General features: G+C 35.8%; 3 protein-coding genes and 2 pseudogenes across 3 annotated transcripts; 1 reads left to right on the top strand and 4 right to left on the bottom strand.

Moving 5' to 3' along the window:
- Positions 1-54: 54 nt before the first annotated feature.
- LOC111024565 (pentatricopeptide repeat-containing protein At4g33170 pseudogene) lies at positions 55-2,204 on the bottom strand (annotated as a pseudogene).
- Positions 2,205-3,630: 1,426 nt separating this feature from the next.
- On the bottom strand, positions 3,631-5,218 carry LOC111024567 (plasmodesmata-located protein 2). Its single transcript, XM_022302278.2, has 3 exons — positions 4,185-5,218; positions 3,972-4,079; positions 3,631-3,877 (listed from the first exon to the last, which is right to left on the bottom strand). Exons 1-3 carry the CDS (start codon positions 4,972-4,974, stop codon positions 3,870-3,872), a joined length of 906 nt encoding a protein of 301 aa, XP_022157970.1. The 5' UTR covers positions 4,975-5,218; the 3' UTR covers positions 3,631-3,869.
- Positions 5,219-7,566: 2,348 nt separating this feature from the next.
- Positions 7,567-10,622, top strand: LOC111024547 (uncharacterized). The gene is made up of 8 exons (XM_022302254.2): positions 7,567-7,873; positions 8,444-8,889; positions 8,986-9,058; positions 9,177-9,257; positions 9,363-9,426; positions 9,863-9,950; positions 10,037-10,121; positions 10,383-10,622. Exons 1-8 carry the CDS (start codon positions 7,769-7,771, stop codon positions 10,419-10,421), a joined length of 981 nt encoding a protein of 326 aa, XP_022157946.1. The 5' UTR covers positions 7,567-7,768; the 3' UTR covers positions 10,422-10,622.
- Positions 10,623-10,783: 161 nt separating this feature from the next.
- Positions 10,784-18,680, bottom strand: LOC111024564 (pre-mRNA-processing factor 19). Its single transcript, XM_022302275.2, has 18 exons — positions 18,511-18,680; positions 18,319-18,404; positions 17,147-17,218; positions 16,798-16,854; positions 16,098-16,184; positions 15,594-15,738; positions 15,390-15,511; positions 15,112-15,228; positions 14,283-14,378; positions 14,133-14,192; positions 13,622-13,696; positions 13,274-13,378; positions 11,966-12,082; positions 11,800-11,877; positions 11,623-11,719; positions 11,492-11,543; positions 11,289-11,359; positions 10,784-11,154 (listed from the first exon to the last, which is right to left on the bottom strand). Exons 1-18 carry the CDS (start codon positions 18,521-18,523, stop codon positions 11,039-11,041), a joined length of 1,566 nt encoding a protein of 521 aa, XP_022157967.1. The 5' UTR covers positions 18,524-18,680; the 3' UTR covers positions 10,784-11,038.
- Positions 17,615-17,696, bottom strand: LOC148211120 (U2 spliceosomal RNA; annotated as a pseudogene).
- Positions 18,681-20,655: the final 1,975 nt, after the last annotated feature.

Below are 20,655 nucleotides of genomic sequence, written 5' to 3'. Positions count from 1 at the left end.
AAGAAAGTTGAAGAAATGATTTTAAATCCGAAAAAATGTTATAAAGAATTGAAATAGAAGAAATATTGCGCAATTGTCTTTATGTAAAACCTGCTTTTCAACATTGATCTGAGATCATAATAATTTTCACAACATATTTGGCGATTTGTTTGGCTACAACTTTACCAGATGTCTTCACAGGTGCAGCTACCGTGTAAAAATCTATGGTATCTATTTACATCTCTAACGATGATCTCTCTCTCCAGCACCCTGCTTGCATATTTAAAAACTTGGTGACAATCTTTGCATATTCTTAGATTCTTTACAATTCGCAGAGCTTTTCCAGGTGGTGCCACTCCGGCCACCACCCCGAACGCCAACGCCAACTTCTCACTGTGGTACCAAAGTGCTTCCTTCTTTTCCTTTTCCCCTACTTCATGAAGCATCTCATCCCAAATTGGGACATACCCAAGTTTCTCTATCTCCCTAATCAACTCTCTTAGCTTTGCATATACTTCCTCAGCCCTTTCATGGTTTCTGTCCCCTGCTAAGAACACATGAACTTTCCCTCTCACTTCAATCCAACTCCTCCCACTTTTCTTCTTCACCTGCCTCTCTTTCATCAGCTTCCTCACTACTGCCACTTCCTCCCATCTTGCTGTAGCAGATAGAGCATTAGCAACTATCACGTAAGCGGAGTCGTCATGCGGGTTAAGCTCCAGCAACCGTTTTGCCATGGCCCATGCCATATTGCCTGCACCATGGCTTGCAGAGCTCGATAGCAATGCACGCCAAACTGCAGCGTCCGGCATGAAAGGCATTGTCATAGCTACCCTCTCTGCTTCTTTTAACTTCCCAACTCTTCCCATTGCATCTATCAGACAAGTAAAATGCTCAAGAGTAGGTTCCACTCCATACCCTACTCTCATCCTTCTCAACCACAGTTGGATGTCGCCAACTGAACGTGAATTGCAATATGATGTCAAAATGGCTAAGAAGCTGTACTCATCTGGAGACAGCCCGCGAGCTGCCATTGAATTGAAGAGCTCAAGCGCAGAGTTCTTATCTCCCTGCTGCGCATAACTTGCCAACATCGCATTCCACCCCACGACATTCATAGATGCCAAACTTTCATCAAACACCTCTCGTGCATCCAGAATCAGCCCCGATTTCCCATACCCATCAATCAGAGCAGTTTGGACAATCACATCGGTATCCAACCCAGTAACCACGGCGTGCCCATGTAAAACCCTGCATTGTTCCAGCGCAGCAAGATCAGCCGCAGCACGAAGAGCACCGGAGACACTGTACATTGTCGACGCAACATCACAGACTTTCATCTCCCTGAACATCGACAACGCATCAATAGACTGCGCGTTCTGCGCCAGACCAACGACGAGAGCGGAATAGCAAACCTCGTCTCTGTCAGAAATTTCATCGAACACCTTGCGAGCGTCGCCAAATAATTGGCATTTGGAGTAGAAGTTGACAAGCGCAGAGCCAGAGAAGGGTTCACTGCAGAGCGAGAGTTTGTAAGCGAGGGAATGGAGGGCAAACCCAAAAGGGACACTGGGGAGAGAAGCGCAGGTCTTGAAAAGGGAAGCTAATGTGCGTTGGTTGGGGAATGCTGGATATCGGAGCATATAAATAAAATGACGAAGGGAAAGAGAAGTGTTGGAATGTGCGGAGATGAGAGCAGTCCATGAGACGACGTTGGGAAATGGGATTTGGTGGAAGAGACGAACAGAGTAGTGGAGGAAGCTTGATTTGGAGTAGAGAGTAATGAGATTGTTGTAAACAGAGCGATGAGTGGCCGGGGATTTGATTGCTTGGGCATGGACAATGCGAGGATCGGACTTCCCCGCCGCCGCAAGAGGTGGCGCTGGCGGTGGTGCTGGTGTCGGGTCCGGATCGAAGAAGTCATTCATGTTCTTGTTCGCTATTTACCTTCGGATCGCCGCATGGCTCGAACTCGGTTATGTATTAGCAGGGGTAGAAACGTCAAATCATGCATCGCAACTCTGAACATTGCTCTTATTTTAATGTTAACCTAAACATTGATGATTGGTCGGAGGAGTAAAATAGGTGTGGAGAGTGTGGCGGATGGAAACTGAGGACGGCGGTTGAACCAGAGGTACCGGCCGGCGAATGGCGGAGAAGAAGAAGGATTGAGGGAGACGATCAGAGATGATGAGTCTCCGGCGACGGCAAGGTTTGTGCTTTCCGAGCTCTCTCTTTTTTTAAAAATAATTTTAAATGTCATATTTTCATTTTTATACTTTGTAATGTTTTATTTTAATTCATAAATGTTCGTATTGCATTTGATAAAAATTTAAGTAATTTATTTTTACATTAAACTTATTTGATGCTTCAAGATATAATAAATTTGGGAGGGAAACCAAACCAAGATCTTTGTTTGAGAATCATTGGAGATTCATCCTCCAACTTTCTGAGATAGAGCAACTTGATCTATTTTCTTATTACTATGAGTTGATTTAGTGGTCGTGATCACTACTTTTAAGTTATTAAAATCGTATGAGTTTTGCTAATAATAATAATATATATATAGGAGCTTTTGGAGCATAGATTTAGGTATTGTTGGATAAGTCATAGGTTTGACAAATCAATGCATAACGCACATGTCTGACATCTTAAGTTAAATCCTTCCAAAATCCAAACCTGAGCTCAAACTCCCGTAGGATCACATAGTTGTATATCCAATCCCTTTGATATGAATGGTACTAACCACACCACTGGCTGATTGTGGCATAGTGGGCTTGTAGTCGAATGGGGATACCTGCTCCTCGATTCAAGCCCGCATAATCGGGGTTTCCCCCCATATGGAGACAAATCTCGCAACTTCGGTTATAGTGTTGGATGACCGTTGACACCCCGATTATAGCTATAAAGGAAAAAATGATACTAACCATAATAGGCGCGGTGTGGACAAAAAAGGAAAATAATTAAATAAGATTTATATATGTATGATAGGGTTAGTGCATTGCTGTCATGCAATTATAGGTTGGGGCATTGATGAAGGAATGATGAAGCCTAAGTGGAGTGAAGACCTAAACAAAGCAAACAAAACGGAGATCCCCAATTTAATATCTGTCATCCCTCATTCACCACATGATATGTTTCTCAATTCTCATTTCTGATTTCATTTCTCCAACAATAGTTTTAAATTCCCTTTTTTTCTTTCCCTTTTCCAAAACTCCTTTATATTACATAGCCTCCTCATTTGACCATTGTTTGACCAACCATACAACTCTCCCATTTTTAAAACATTTTTACTGAACTTTATTAAAAAAATCAATATAAACTTATTCCAAAATCAGACCCCAAATAAACCATTTTTCTTTTTCTATAAACCAGAGGAATTTGGAACTGTGAGGGCAGAAGCCACAGTGAAAACTGATGTATACTGTTTGTTCACTAGTTTCAAAAGGCAAGTGGATGTAAACTGTTATAGATTATACAATTCATTAGTGTCATTGTCAACTCCAACTAAAAGATTATTCAAAACAACATCTTGGGATGAGAGCAACTTTGTGAAAAGTATAAAAAGTGATGAGAAAACAGAGAACAATGGCCTAGATTAAAGGGAAAAAGAGAGAAGAAATCCTCATGATAGATATGGAAAGAAGCAAATAAGTTTAAAAGAGAGAATGGGAGTACTCCCACTTTTCATTCCCAACATTCTTCTTCTTCACTTATGCAAAAATTATTTCAGTTTGATACATCATTCATTCCCTTCTCAATTCAAACAAAAACTCTATTCACCACCAAAAAAATCACATCTCCTTTTCAGATAAAAGGGGACATTCTGTTCATAAGAAAAAAGAATGGTTTTTGCATCTTTGGAGATCATATCCTCACTTCTTCTTCTTTCAATAATCTGCACATAAAAAGATTATCCCAGTTCTCAATACTCAGAAATTTAGATAGAGAGAGAGAAGGTTGAAATCTCATATGCTTGTTTCTCTACTTACCATCATGCTTTTTCATCAACCCTCTTGCAAAAAGCAAGCAAATGACCACAAATCCCACTCCTGCTGTTGATCCTAGAATTATAGCAACTGTCTTCCCTGTGTTTCCCCCTGTTTCATTTCCGAGGTCAGATAAAATCCTTTGTTTCCTACAGTAAAAATGGAATCCACAAGGCATTGGTGTAATCTGTAACAAAACTTTTCCCCAAGTTTTACCTGATGAGGAGGAAAATGAAGGTGAAGAAGATCTTCTTGGCACCCCATTTGGGTAGTAACTGTAACTGATAAAGCATCTATGGAGGTAGAGCTGGCCTGAAATGGAGCTCCCACATTCCACCTGAGCTCTCTGCACTGCATTTTTCACACACTCTCCACAATCTGAATCCCCCAAATCCCCTTCACACTGTCCCAACACATAAACCGATTGGTAATTTGTTGTGTAGAATCCATGGCCGCTCACGACGCCGTTCTCCAAGACAGAGAGCGCCGTGTCCCGCCGCTCTTCAAACCCACTTCCGGCGACATTCGTCCCCCCACAAGTTTTGTACAGCATTTCGAACCCTGAAATTTGAGCAAACCCAGATACCTCATAGAGTAAATAGCAGCCGTAGAGTTGAACTCTCGCGGCTATGGTTCTGCCGCAGAGAGACTGGACCATTTGAGGGATTTTGCTCACACAATTGTAGCAGTCGCCATTGCTGAGGTCTCCCCTGCATTGGAAGAGGCCGTTAATGGTGGCTTGGCCACTTCCAGAGCTGGTTTTGTAGAATCTGGCCTTGGTGGCCTGTGAAACCAACGAACCAAAAAGAACTGAAAGGGATTGAGAGTAAACCCCAGTTGGATCTGAGAGAGCTTGCTTGGCGCAGCCCTTGTAAACCAAGGAGGCGTAATCAGAACCAGATTGAGCAGGTGGAATCAGTGAAAAAATGAAGAAAGCCAGAGAGAGAAGAAGAAGAAGAGAAGAGGAACCGAAAGAAGAAAACCCCATTTTCATTTTCATCCCCATTGAAGAATCAAAGCATGGAGGTGCAAAATTTGGGGGAAGTGGGGAAATGGGGAAGTGGGTGTTTCACTCAAAAGTGGGGGAAGAGTGTGCAAATTTCGATTCTTCACTCAAAAGGTGGAAGAGGGTTTTGGTTTTCTGGTGCTAAGCCATTCGCTTTCCTCTTCTGGCCTGCCTTCCTGCCTTCCTGTCTCTTTAGATGTGCAGAAGGCATCTTTTTCTTCACTCCACAAAAGAGTACAATACAATTCACATTTGACAAGGAGATAACAAAATAAAAATAAAATGAAAATGAAAATGTAAATGTAGATATTTCTATTGAAACAGTGAAATGGGTTTTGGAAATTCATTTTCTTTTCCCCTTCAGAACAATTTTATGGCATTGAATGCTTAGAGGAGATAGGCCTGCAGAAGACTATGAAGTATGAACAACACAGAAAGGAATCTGATTGATGAAGTATTAGAAGCTACAGTTTGACTGAACGGCTACATCATTTTGAATCAGATTTATTTAAAGGTTACTTAGAAGCATATTAAGTGGAATGAGGACAAAGAAATAGGTGAAGCTCTTTAATTTTGGAGCTTTTTTTTCTCTGCAAAATAATTTAACCTTGAACAAGCATCATGCTTCACTCATGAATCATTAAAGCTTCCTTGAAGTAAGAAAGTTTTTGCAATAATTACAAAATGCTGAACAGATAAAAATCTATGGAGCTTTTTTTTTCTTTCTTTTTTTGGATGAATACATATTATTTTGCATGATGTGGAATTATTAGAATTAAACCGTGACAACTTTTTTTCTTTTACATCAATTTTTTCAAATTAGTTTTTTAGATGGGGACGGGGAATGTTTTTTCTGCCCCGACCTATCTGTCCCTAGTTTCGAATTATTTCATTTTTATTTTATAACGTTAATTAAAAATTTTATTAAATATGAAAGTCATTGTTAAGATATATAAGTAGTTTAGAAAACTAATTTTCTCTTTGTTTAAAAGGTATGTTTTTTTTTTATTTTACATTTTAGATTTTTACATTCCAATTTGATCCTATCTAGATGTCATCCCTATTTCTACATGTTTTAGGTATGTTCTTATTTTATATTTATAATGTTATTTAGATCAAATATTCAAATCTAAATACTTATTTAAGCGGGAAAAATCTTGGTCAACTCATGTGGGCTGATTTTTAACTGTTGACTAATCAAGAATTAAGCATGGAGAAGAAAAAATAAGCCAATCTTTTTGCTCAAATTTGTTGGGTGTAAGTGCCAAGGGTTTTTCCTTATTGAAAAATATGTTCTTTAATATTTTTCTCATTAAAATTGTAGAAGCAAAAACACAATTAATTCTCTTAAAAAAATGTTAGTTAATCATAAATTAAAATTAAAGTAATAGTATCTTTTCATTATTATTATTTTTTAAAGTGTCTTTTTTAGAAAGATTCCCTGTGATAGAGATTATTGTACAATAAAACAATTTGAAGTCAGCCGTTTCATAAAAAATAAAAATTGAATTGCAAGCATTTATCTTGAAATAAAGTATTTTCCTTTGGGTTGCATGTGGGTCTTATAATTGACTTTTTAGTTTTAATTTTGAAATTTATAAATTCATTTGAGAATCCGTGGGCAGTGATGCTTACAATACAACTTCAAATTTGAATATAAGATTATTTTTAAAATCCTCCATTAAGAAAAGTTGAATTAATCAATCAATCAATGATCCCATATTTTATCTAAATTAATCAAATCTTAAAAGCAAAAAACTTCCTAATAATAAAAAACTATATAACTAATTGTTTTCTTCCGTGTCAGTGATCTCATTATCTAATACTAATCCAATAATATAAGTCTTGATGGTCCTCCAACAAATACGGAGTCGTTAATATTTTGACCGATTGAATTACGTTTAAGTTATTGGGTGTGAGTTTCACTGTCACATGTTTTGGAATGTTGAGTTTAGAAGTTCGTGGAGAGTTTAGAAAATTTTGATCGAGAAAACTTGTATTTGTTGGAGTATACATTTAAAAATTCCTAAATTGTAAAAATTATGCAAGGGAATGAGTTTGGGCCGACAGAATAAGAGGTCGGAGGACTATCAAGACACATGAATCCATTGGGCAAATCCAAACTTGACAAATCTATAGGACAAGCGTGAATTCGACATCTCAATCCAAACTCAACTAAAACTTAAGCGGGTCAAACATTCACTTTCAAATATCTCCATAGGTTTAACCTGTCATTTTCAAATGAAGAGTGTTTTTTCAATCTGATGTGAATTTTCTTTTGTTCTTGCGCGTGTTATGATTTTTTAAGAAGAAAAAAGAAAAACTGCCTAAAATTAATTTGTTGAAAAAACAAATTTCATCTAAAATTTGTCACATTAAAAATGTCACATCATTTTACTTATCAAACCTCAAACATGTGTCTATTTTAAAACTTGAAAGATTAAATAAACGTCAAATTAATCAATTTCAAAAGGATATTTCACTTTAAAAAAACAGCTATTTATTAGTTATTATTGAAAATAGCATATGAGTTGTAGGTAGCCTTGTAGGACCAATATCACTTTCTCGCTTTATTTTTATTTATTGTTTTTTTTTCTTTTTATTATTATTTACTGCCGTAGATGGTTCACTTTGTCGCCGTTCTCTCCCATATCTCCGGCGATTTCTCTCCGCCGACAGCTCGGCTCCTCCTCTTCTTATCTCTTCTCTCAAAAGCGGATTCGAAATTTGAATCAAAAGGTAGCAGAGCTCGCGACGGAACACAAATCTCTCTCTTCATTCATCACTGTCACCCATGTTCGCGTTGAAAGAGAAATTTACGGAGAGTCTTTCCCGTCTTTTTGCCGATTCCCCGAATTCCGCTTCTCATTCCTTAACCCCTCTTCACGACCCTTCTTCCGTAATATTATGCTTTCCTTTGCTTTGTTTTTTATATATTTCGCTGATTTTTGTTTTTTCTTTTAGCTTTATGATTTTGCCGCCATTGTTGATCTGATACCTCAATGTGGATGAGTTTTTGAGATCTGGGTCTCATTGTCTTTTACGCAATTTTGTTTTTATTTTTCTGTTTTGTTCCTGCATCGGTTTTGATTGAAATTGCCATGTGAAGGATCGGAGGATCTCGGGAGTAATGGGAATGTTTTAGCATCCGATTTTACCCTGCTCGATTTGTATGTGTGTTCTACTGTTTATCAAAACCTATAAACGATAACTCAGTTTTTGTCATATGTTTATTAATTAGTAATTCGTCGATACATAACTTAGTTATCCTTATCACAATGTCCATCAATGGGCATTTGATTTTCCTCTCCCTGGAACTTCAATGGCTCAGTTATGCTATTTTCATGCAATTGATTTCTTCTTTTCGTTCTTTCTTCATATCTCTTCTGCTCATCTTTTTTCTTGTGCTATGCAATTGCATTGTATTCTAAGTTGGGTTTATTATGCCGTTTGTTGTGATGTATAATAGGTCAAGTCATACTCCAAAGAAGGGAAAGCTCTCTCTTCCTACTTTTCCTTTATCATCCCATCCACAGGCTTGGAAGGATCCAAATCAGGCAAAAATGAGAGCAATTACAAGCCACGTCAGCCTCGCCCTGTGGAATATGATATTGTCAATTTTGATTCTCTTGAACCCTTGGACAACTTTGAAGGGTACAGTGAAAATAAAGAATGCAGTTTAGAATGTGGGAACAAGGAAATCCTAGATAACGAAGAAGATTTTGATGACTCTTTCTCTGGAAGGAGTACTAGTAGTTCTGAAGTCTTTGAAGAAGCAACTTTCCAGCCAGGTCCACTGAAGTCTGTGATGAATCTCACGGTTGATTCTGTTTTGATATCTTTTGATATATATGATTTCCTGCTACAATGTCTTCCTAATATCGTGAAAGGGTGTCAATGGGTCTTGCTATATAGGTGATTTTATTGAAAATGTTATTGATTGTTGACTAATGAGGAAAGTAGTTTCATGCATCATGACCTTAACATGAGTTTCTTTCAAATGAAGGGCAGTACATTGAGACATGGCATATCTCTTCGAACTCTCATCCGCAAAAGCAATGAACTTTCTGGTCCTTGTTTACTGGTATGTTGATATCTGTAACTCCTCCATGTCCAATGAGATTTCAATGTCATTAAAAAGCTATAACCAATGCAGAATTTCTTATTTTTTTGATAATAGAGTCGTTTTCTGTACGATCTAGGTTGTAGGTGATAGGCAAGGTGCTGTATTTGGTGGTCTTCTAGAATGTCCACTGAAGCCTACTGCAAAGAGAAAATATCAAGTTAGTTTGCTTTTCCTCTGAGGAAGCTAATTTCCACTCTCGCTCCAATTATCTTTTGTTTTGGTGTTTAAATCATGATTGCATTGCTTACTTTTTTGGTGCTAGGGAACAAATCAAACTTTTGTCTTTACCACCATGTATGGTGAACCACAGCTCTTCAGGCCTACAGGTAAGTTCTTTACTTTTTTACTCATTGAATGTGTATCCTTATGTCACCAATATGTTTCACTGTCACAGTTTGATATAGATATATTTGTATTATTTTAAACATGGATATCTGTGGTCATGCAAGAATGAAGAGATGGTGATACTGTGATAGTGAGAAATATGTGGTTATAGCGCCCCACTGATATTGTACTTATGCATCCTTCTAATGAAAGTGATGTGAATTATAATATGTATGCCCATTGCCCACAGAAGTTGTATATTTGGATGTAAGAACAACAAGATCAGTCCTTTAACTGATCTGGGAAACAAAATAATCTCTTGCATTGATAGACAAGAGTGTCGAAGTGAATAAGCTCCTTTCATTAATGAATTTGAATATTTAGTATTCTACAATTTATCTAACTATTTTTCTTTGCCTGATTTCGAAATATGGATAGGAGCGAACCGCTATTACTACATGTGTATGGATGATTTACTAGCACTTGGTGGTGGTGGCAACTTTGCTTTACGCCTCGACGGAGATCTGTTAGTATTTCTTTTACCATCTTATCGACAATAAACTGCTATGTATTACTTTTATCGACGACTAAATCTTATGCATCTAAAAAAAGGTTGAATGGAACCAGTGGACCATGTGAAACATTTGGTAACTTGTGCCTGGCACATAAACAGGAGTTCGAGTTGAAGAATGTTGAGGTAAATCCCAACCTATCTAGTATCTGTAGTTGAATAATTTTAGTTAGTCATTTCTAATGTTTACATAAGAGAGAATAAATCAAGTTCACTCATTTCTAATGTTTACATAAGAGAGAATAAATCAAGTTCGGCATATATTCTCGACAAAAAAACTAGAGATTTCAATCTTCACCCTCGCATGTTAAAGTCAAACTAAGATCAAACAATAACTACACTGCTCTTCCTCTTTTGCTAATGTTTGTGTAATTTGGGTGACTGCAGCTGTGGGGTTTTGCTCATGCTTCACAATATCTTACATGACAAACATGGAACGGCTTGCAAATTGTGCTGTTTTAAATTATTGGGTACATTTTATATTAACAACTTTAGTTTCACAATTTCAAATGTCTTTAGTATCTATCTTTGTATAATCATATTTTTTAGTGTTCCCCCAAACGATATATGTTTCATTATTATAAATAAATATATTTGCAAAATGGGAAGTAAACAATTTAAAATACAGTAGCAGCGAAGTTCCATTGTCTGAAGTTAAGTTATTTAATCATATTATCACCATTGACAATAAAAATAATTTGGATATATAATACAAACATGGTCGTTTTCTTCATAATTTCGCTGTGTAGAAAAAAATAGAATAATGTGTCCAACAGGAAACACGAATCTAATAAAGTTTTTCGACTACCAAAATCAAATGTCAATCAAATGTAAGCGTATATTAACAGTTCTATGGCTACATGAAGGTGACAGTTACATAAATATTTTTACTCAACTGCAGACACTTGTGCAAAATCTTACATTCATAGAAATGAGAATCAACCTGATTAGTCCAACTACAACAGAAAAAATTGGGGGAAATATTTTGCTCAACTTGATCTCTGGGTGTATACTTGCAACTTTGCCGTAAATCTGAATGTAACTTATGTTTCCATTGGGCCATCCTCCCCGGGCACTCCGAACATCCGAAGATTTCGGTCCATGGACCCGACTGCCAAGTATTTTGCATCCGGACCAAATTTTAAACAAGTTGCTTTACCTGAGATGAAGTGAACCAGAATTTTCATCAACGTCCAATCTCTGTGTTGTTAATTCAAATCTCTTCCCTCTTATTTACAATAATGTAATAAATACTCCACAAAAACATGTGCATACGTGAGAGGGGTATGGTACCTGTGCCAGATAAATCTGGAATAGTTTTGATACAATTCCATTCAGATTTCACACTTGCAACTTGGTACACTCTGCGAGTTCAAAGACTCGACATTAACCCATAGAAATTACTGAATAACTAAAAATAAGTGACATAAATTGAATACCAATTACCATTAATGAATGGGGGAGAGGAGTTAGAAGTTCAATGGTCAAACACTTACCTTATATCTGAGCCGGCCATCGCAAGGTAAGATCCACTATGGTCAAATTCCACTACAGAACCAAAAATCCATGTTCAGATACAACAAAAGTAGAATCTACCATCATTGAGCATCTACAAAAGTAAACATACCAGAGTTTGTTGGTGTTTCTGAATCATAAGGTGCAAATGTACGGAAATTCTTCAATTTTCGAAGGTCCCACAGCTTTACTCCATCATGAGCTGCAGTCTGCAGTTTAGATTTTTATAGTTGCAATCATGTCTGAGATAAATCATTACACCTTCAATTGTAACCAATTGGACACATACCGCAAGGAAGTAACCATTTTCAGAAAAAGATATAGCAGTTACTGCCCCAACGTGTCCATCAAATCTTGCCACATTTTTCTGCAAGCAGAAACATTAAAGAGAAATGAGCATACAAACTTAGAGATATGGGGATATATCATGCAAACGGCAGATTAAGATATCATACCTGACTTTTTACATCCCAAATTTTAACAAGTGCCTCCGACGTGCCTGTTCCAAGGATGAGACCATCAGGATGAAAGGCAGCAGAAGTGTAGCCCTCAGTTCCTGAAGCCTCCGAAACCTGCAAAGGATAAGATGATTAAGATTTCTTGAATTTAAGCAGGGGTAGACAACATGCCTCATGTATGGTATATCTAAAAAAAATTGGATAAGAAACCGAACTTTCATTGAGATAGAAGGAAAGAATATACAAGGACATAAAAAAAATTAGCCCAACCAAAGGGGCCAACCCTACAAAAAGAAACTCAATCCAAAAGCCTTCGTAAAATTACAAAAAGAGATTTTGTAACGGACACCCATAGGGAGATTTTGAATCTAATGATCCTCAAACTTCCAAGACCTCTCAACTCCCTAAAAGGCTAAAAATTCTATTATTCCTCTTGAACCAAAATACCAAAAAAAAAAAACAATACAAAATCAAATCCCGGACCTTGAAAGTATGCAGCTCATATTTGCTGACAATAATCCTCTACAAGGTATATCTAAAATATTGATAGTAGCATTAACATGCTGCTCTTTTCAGACCTCGCAACTCAACTATACCCAATTTTTTCCAACCAACCAAATAGGTCATAGAAGCCTCAATGGGTGACCTTTTTCTAAAATAACCACACGAAGATTTCCTATCATCATGAACGACTACAAAATAAAACTGTATCTCAGTCTCAGTAAAGAACCTTGTGATCATCCTAGAAGTAACTAGGCTCATTATTATGCCTACGGCGAGCACAAACGCATTCTCAATAATATGTTGGGTTGTAGTGCAGTCTCCCTCAATAGTACAATCAATTCTTTGACAATATTTTGCTTCCAACAATCTTAGTTTAAAGAGAATTGAATGAGGAGAATTAGATCTAAGAAAAATGTATTTTGGCTCTCGGTGCCCTTGTATGGGTAAAAGCTTGAAGCACTATTTATAGATCGTTAGTCACTCTATGACCAGAGCACTTTCAATGTTGAAGAATTTTGTCCATGTGTTATCAAATCCCAAAATTTGAAAGTGTGACTACTAAATTGGATTCAAAACCTTTACCTATCATAACCAATTGTCAGATTTTGCATCATATATTTGAATATAAATCAGTAGCTTGTTATCATTCTTTGGAAAACAAAACAAAAAAGGTCTAGCACCTGGATGCATTATGCTGTGGCACATCAATATGTAATCAACTAGAAGTTATCCACAATGCACTTAAGACAGTATCTTAGAGTAAGTAAAATATATTCGGTAATGCAAAATCAAGGTACTGACCTGGGTTAGGCATAATCCTGAAGCAAGCTCATAAAAGCACCATGTGTTATCAAGGGAGGCAGTGACAAAGAAGTTATTGGTAGCATGGACGGTAACAGCTTGAACCTGTAAATTTAAGTTGACAATCCTTTACAGTACATTAAGGTATGAATTTAAGTCATTCAGAACTGATTTGCTCCTATTTCATGATTCTTTGGTATTAGTATTATTGACTGCTATCAGACTTAGCAATTGAGACAGTGCAAGTATCACATAGAACTTGGCTGAGTTTTTTAACCATGCTTCCACCTATAACCAGCTACGATAATTAGTGATGGCCATTGAATTTAAAAAGAAAAAACAACTTACCTCAGCAGTGTGATCCTTTAAAATGTGCCTACAATTATAGTTCCCATCATCAGATTGTTGCCACACACGAACAGTCTGTGCATTTAGGAAAAGGTGTTATTACTACTACTAAATGCAGTGAAGGAAAATAGCTGGAGTTCATATTGGAAAAATAAAAACAATCCAAATGGCATGATCAATTCCTGGTTCAGTGGAAATAACTATGTTCGTGACAGCCGAAGTAAATGGAAAACAAGCATTAAACCCATAGAACCAAGAATTTAAGGGCCAAAGCAGAAGCAGTTCATTTACATGCTAAAATTATTAAACTTAGCACTTACAACTTAGGTACCAGGAATTAAACGATGAAAGCTGTTCATTTTTATTTCAAAATAATGGTTTGGCATTGACTATGCTCAGCCAAAGATGAAAATATGATCTTCACAGGTTAATTGGAAGTTTCAAAAGTTTTAAACATACATGTGCAGAAAGCAGATCTCTTCATCTCATAACCATAATGAGAAAAACCTACCTTGTCAGCTGAACCAGTCAAGAATAAATCATCACGAGCCACAAATTTCACGCTTGTTACCTAAACAGACAATGTTCAATATTCCCATTAGCAAATAATACTAATAATACACAGCTCCAGCACTTGAACGCTACAATCCAGCAAAGAAACCTTCTTTGAATGGCCACTAAGAGTAGATAATATCTCTCCAGATGATCGATCAAAAAGAACAGCATTTGTGTCCAGCCCTCCAGTTGCAATGACATCCTAAAACCATCAAAAGAAAATTCCTTGTCTGAGGAGCAAATTTGGGCATTATCATTAGCAACAGCTAATATTCTTCAACAAACAAGAATGCTCAAGAAATTAAAAGGGAAAGTCAGCTTTCAACTTACCATCATGTAGAATATAGTCAATATCATACCAAGATAAATAATGCATTATAAAAGATGTTTTAGACAAGACTCTAGTATTAACTATTAAGTAGAGTTCTATAAATTAGCTTCCAAGTGTTTGTGGTTTTAGTTCTTTACAACGTTAGAATAAAAACATGAAGTAATGAAAATGAATTCACCATATATTTCATGGAACCTCTTCTGTTTATTCCCAAGGCATATATGGACATGATCCCCAAGCTTAAAACCTCATTATTTACTAGAAAACTTATCCTGACTAATTGACTAGTAATGATTGCCTGGTTGAAGTTATACCAACTAATGTCCACTCAAAATCAATGAGTTTCACTTTTCACCCCCCAAAAAAAAAGAAGAATCCTTCTGAAGATTTGAACTATTTTTATTTTATGGCTTAAAAGTTCTAGGGTACTAAAGGAGAAACGTTTAATACTTGTATGCCACATTCTTCGTCCAAAAAATCCATTGGATAAAATGGTTAATCACAAGCACAACTTCAAAGAATTGTATTGATGAAGGCCACATAATATTTATATATAAGCAAATCTCTTTTGAGTAATACAGCCTGATGCACTGGAGAATCATACCTTCTCGTGATGGATGTCAAGAGATATAATGCCCGGTTTGCTTGTTTTATGAAGTGGATGACTAGATATTTGAGTGTAACTTTCTAGAGCCTCAACAGGAACCAATGTAGGGGGTATCTAAGGAACCAAAAAGAGAACAAAAAACCAATCAACGAATTCAAGCACCTTATAAGGAAAGTTAAATATTTAAAACATTCACATCATCCATTCAGCAAATTCCCCTTTTGTATAATAAGAAACAATAATCTTTAAATAAATTTTTATCATCACCAAAATACCTGCCGCCTTTTCCTTTGTTGTGAAAGAGCAGCATTACAATCTGTGAGCTCAGAGATCACAGTGGCTGTTATTCCAGGACGTATCTTCTTTCCATCAGGGCCCAATTCCTCGTCCTCATTCACTGGCACAATGAAAAATCAAGTCAAATCAGAACCAGAGGATTCATGAAAATCCATGTTAATGTGATGATTGGAAGGGCAAACCTCTTTTCCCATTAACATTGACAGCAGCATTGGTTGAAATTGAAGTTGATGACAAGGGCATCTGCCTCTCCGCCTGGGCAAGTAATGACCTAGCTTCGTCCCGTTCTTTCTTAAGTCTTGCAATCACACGACATGCAGCATCATGCTATAAGGAATAAAAGATATTAAACCAATAGTTAGGCTTTAAAACACAAGTCACCTCATCATGATTTTACCAAGTGGCAAAACATAAAAGTGTATAGCATGTGGGTTGCAAGACATTGGGGGACTAAAGCAATAAACCATACATTATACAGATATAATAGCGCCAAAATAAAAAACTGAATAAAGTTGAAACCTTTGAAAATCATGCATCAAAAATATATACCATGCATTATGGACCAAAAATTAAATAAACAAATAATTAGACATGATTACCTTAGCTATGTTCAAATAACAGACACTTATGTTTTCTACACCCTTGGAAATTTGGAACTAATGAATTTTTTTAAAAAAATTATATACCTGGTACAAGGCATGACTAAGCTCCTGTCTAGCTGTATGCAGCTGTTGCTCTACTGCAAAATTGGATAGCACCAAAGCATCCCATTCCTATTATTATAGAAAAATCATATTTTTCAAGTTTGATTAAAAAACAATATATGTAATAGCATGATCATGAAAATAAATAAGTTGTTAGAACCCATATATCAAATAGGAAAAACAATGATGGAAATACATCCTAGAACATAAGCGAAAGAGCTACAATTTCAACATAGTTTCTAGAAAATAATACAAACTAAACAATCTACACATACATGTAAATAGCCTAACAATCAAAATTTATATATGAACACCCAAAAAAATGATGTGACACTTAAGCTTGAAGAATGGAAAAGTACACAGTGACTAAGGATATAAGATGGTAACCTGATAGACATAAAATACTAGAAAATAATCATTACAAACATCCACATTGTTTCCGTTATATTGCACTCCATGTTCACTCAAGCAATTGGGGTTTAAAATATAATTTAATGAAAATTTAAACATAAGATATTATACCTCTACACACATGATTCGTGAAACAGTGCAAGCTAAACAAAAAATCCAATGAAGCTCAGAAATGCAGAATATAGAATTTTCAGGGGGCACCCAGCATTAAATCTATTGATAAAAAGTACAAATAAAGAGGCAAAATAGATTGTAGACCATAATTTCATACATTCTGGAACATTCCAAGCATTCCAGGGATACTAGCAGCTTGCCTGGGCTTGACTATCTGCACAAAAATTAATGATCAAGTGGGAAGTTAAAGCAGCAACACTGGAAAGGAAAAGAAAAATTCAGTTGGAAAATATATTAGGTTAACTGATTCATCTAGCATTTAACCCCTGCACTCTTCAAGTTCAACAAATAGAGCTAGTTTATGGACCATTTGACATTCCAATTCAATCATTGCTTGTCCAAGTCACGCTGACATGCGACATTAGACATGTGTGTTTTACAAAGAAATACAAAATGCCAAAAAGTATTTAGAATTGAACTAAATAGAATTGGAGATATTTCCCTACCTTCCCAGTTTTAATTGGAACGATGTCATCGATGGAAAGGGGTTCACCTGTAACGGGGCATTTCCCATAGTCCTGGAAATGCAATATAAAAAATCACACTAGTCAAATGAAATATTTAATTTGCTGAAAAAATAATCCTACAAATATCCCAAAAAAATAAAGTAAGAAAATATTGCAAAAATTTTAAATTAAAATCCCTTGAAACTTATGGTTCTATTATATTGGAGCAAAGAAAATCACTAGAAAAGACTTTATTAAATAATTACACATAAAATAAAATTATTAGACTAAGCCTTTAAATGATGTCGGGCAGAAAATGAACCATCTTTCATATTCAGCAGCAATAGGCAATATGGTACGAAAATCACTACCCTTCCATCTTCCCCTGGTTAAATCCTTCACCTCTCAGATATGTCTAATTCTAAATCTAATATCACTAAAAGATAAGTAACAACCAAAACTAAAAAAATAAGTTGTAATTTTTTAAAATAAGAAGACAGATAATAAGAGATACTACACTTGGTCTTAGCCAAAAGGCCGAGAAAAATATGAAATCTCCTAAAGGATTGTCTCTTGATGTTTCTGTTCTACCATTCACAAATTAGAAACCCTCCGACTAAATTCAAAGTACAAACATTCACCAGATTATCAGAAAACTTATTTGGTTATAGAATGATAAGTCTAACAAAAAGATGTTTTATAAATAAGGCAGAAACGGGAGAAGCATTGAACCATTGAAATGAGGCTAAATCAAGGCAATAATGAAGAAACAAAGTCCCGTGTAATTCCTTTCTAAAAATGTTTCAATCGGAATAGAAGGTACTAAAAGAAAGTCAGCTTTTCTTTCTGATATGAGAGAAATGCGCCAATTGAAATGTAGTTGGAAATACAAAAATGTACTGGCATTAAATTACAAATCCCTCAGCTGCTATAGATTACCTCTGTTGAAATATCCTAATATCTTCAAAAATAGTAATAAGAGGCCCTTATAGTTTCAGAAGATATAGTTCCATGAGACAGAGAGACGAAAAACACACGCACAAACCGAATCCGATACAGCAAAAACAGAAAATCAGCTTTCCATTAGGCAGAGTAAACTGGAGACGCCAACAAAAACCCTAAAGAGCATGGAGAAAAGAGTCGAGTGAGAGGGGGAAAAGGAGCAGGCTTACTGAAATGTGCCTCTCGATTAAACGCTTCTCGAAGAGTAATCCAGACTTCTTGGAGACAACTGGCTCTTCCGGAATCTCACCGGAGACTGTAGAACAACACAGCATACCAACAACAGAGATCAACGCGTAATGATGGAGCTCAACAGTGGGTAACGTGAAGAATTTACGGAAAGAATAGATTCGAGAACTTACTAGAGCAGTTCATTTTAGCGGAGAGCTAGGGTTTGTGGGTGCAGTGGCACCGGAGCAGGATTTTGTCAGACAAACACGGACGGCACTGCTGGACAGTCAGCCACCTGCAGCGCGAGAGGAAGCGGGGAGGGAGAGACAGAGAGGAGAGATCGGGGGAAAAGAGGCTCCGGAAGCTGATACTAGGGATTCAAAAGCGCCGACTGGATGGGCCGGATTTCCTGAATATCCAATCAGGCGGCCCAGTCCAGAAACCGAAATACCCTCGACCGTGGGCCTCCGTTATGACTGGCCCAATTGATGAAATAGAGTACTATACATCCTTTTATTTTTACATAGTTATGAGAATTCTTTTATTTTAATTGATGTTTGTTTTCGAGAGACTGATTAAATATTATTTGACTTTTGATATCTTCATTAAGTGACTTATATTAAACAGTTTGTTTTTTACCTGGACTTGTATTAAATAGATAATTTTCGTTTAATTATAATTTTCTTTAGTTCAACAAGTGCGAGATAGTTGAAAAAAAAAACAACTACCATAGGATGAGGGATCAAACCATCAAATTTTGAGATAATAATTTGTTCCGGATCCACTCAAGTTAGGAAAGGATTGACGTGATTGATTATATTTGAATTATTGATTGGATCACTAATTTCCTAATATTTTTGTTCTTAAAAACCACTCATTTACTATCTATGACAAAAAGAATATTGCTTTTGTTCATGTCGATGAATTTAATTTTTTGATCAACGAGTTTGGCTTGGCAATAAGAGTCCTTCTCTTAACGCATGAAGTTCAAATCTCCAACTTTATATTTTTCATGAAAAAAAAAATTGTTTGAGCCATTCATAATTTGATATTCTATTTCTTCAAGTTGATGTTTTAAATTGTCATTTCTGCAACATCTGTGAACTTCAATCACTTGATGTAATAATTTTGTTCAATATCTCATATATATTGAGGATTCAAATTTATGACTCTTTTAAAATAGTTAAAAATGCTTTTGAAATAACATATTAACTATAAGTCATAGATTTGAAGTATCTAAGTAAATTTTTCTTTTTTAGTGACAATGTAAATGTTAGTTTTTCCATGTTTTTTTAATATAAAAAAAACCAACTATTTATTCAAAATACACAGGAATTATTTTATATATACACGTTAATTTATAAAAAAAAATAACAATTTATTTATCAAAAAACCAAACTGCCGTAATTTAATATTTATTTAACATATTTAACCACCTAAAACATATTATTGATCCTCGTTCAAAACATCAAAACATTTTTCTTCAACTTCAAGAACAACCCAAAATCAATAAACTTAACCTACTGCGGTCATATGAGATGGTCATAGTCTAATAACACCGAGTCATGACCGCTAACCAAAAACAAGAAACAAAGCAATTCAAAATAAATGGGTCCCGAATAATCAACTTAATTAAGAAGATAAGGAATTAAATCATGTGAGATGTGATATAAAAAATAGACCAATAATCGGTAGGGAGAAGGACCAAAATTTGTTGAAAAGGGCAGAGCATGTGAAGAAGTTAGGTATTGTTAGAAATGAAGGGCAGCCGAAGAGAGAAGAGGCCCTCAAATTTCAAACATGGGATTGATTGATGGCTATAATATTAAGGAGGCTACGCTACGAAACAACAAAAAGGTTGCCCTTAATGGCTTAATCTTTCAACGGCTTGTGGGCCGCCCGCCTCCAACCAAAACAAATGTCTTATTCAACAAATCTAAGAAAATAAATGCCCATTTGACAAAACCTCAAAATATTTGTTTTGGATATGTTTAGGTTATGTTTTTTTAAATATATATATATATATATATATATATATATTATTAGCTCTTATGTCTGTAATGTCAAATCAAATTTGATTATCCATCGGTTGTGTAAATTTGGAATGGAGGATGGTTTGGTGTGGCATCGGTTTCAATCAAGAAGTTGAAGAGATTTGGTTTGAATAAAGTGGCTGCAAAGTGTTTGATATATAATGTTGTTATACTTCTGTGGTTGTTTTTTCGTTAGGTGCTAGAATTATAGTGTATGTATATAATATGTAAACGATGTGTGGTGTTTATCAAAGTATCATTGGTGTTTAATTGAATATGATATAGGTTGTTTATGCAAGGATA

This window comes from Momordica charantia (genome assembly GCF_013281855.1).
Source record: "Momordica charantia cultivar OHB3-1 chromosome 5 unlocalized genomic scaffold, Mcharantia_2.0 BLBB01000005.1, whole genome shotgun sequence".
Classification (NCBI taxonomy): Eukaryota; Viridiplantae; Streptophyta; class Magnoliopsida; order Cucurbitales; family Cucurbitaceae; genus Momordica; species Momordica charantia.
The sequence above is the reverse complement of the archived record's forward strand: the minus strand, read 5'-3'. Positions and strand labels throughout refer to the sequence as shown.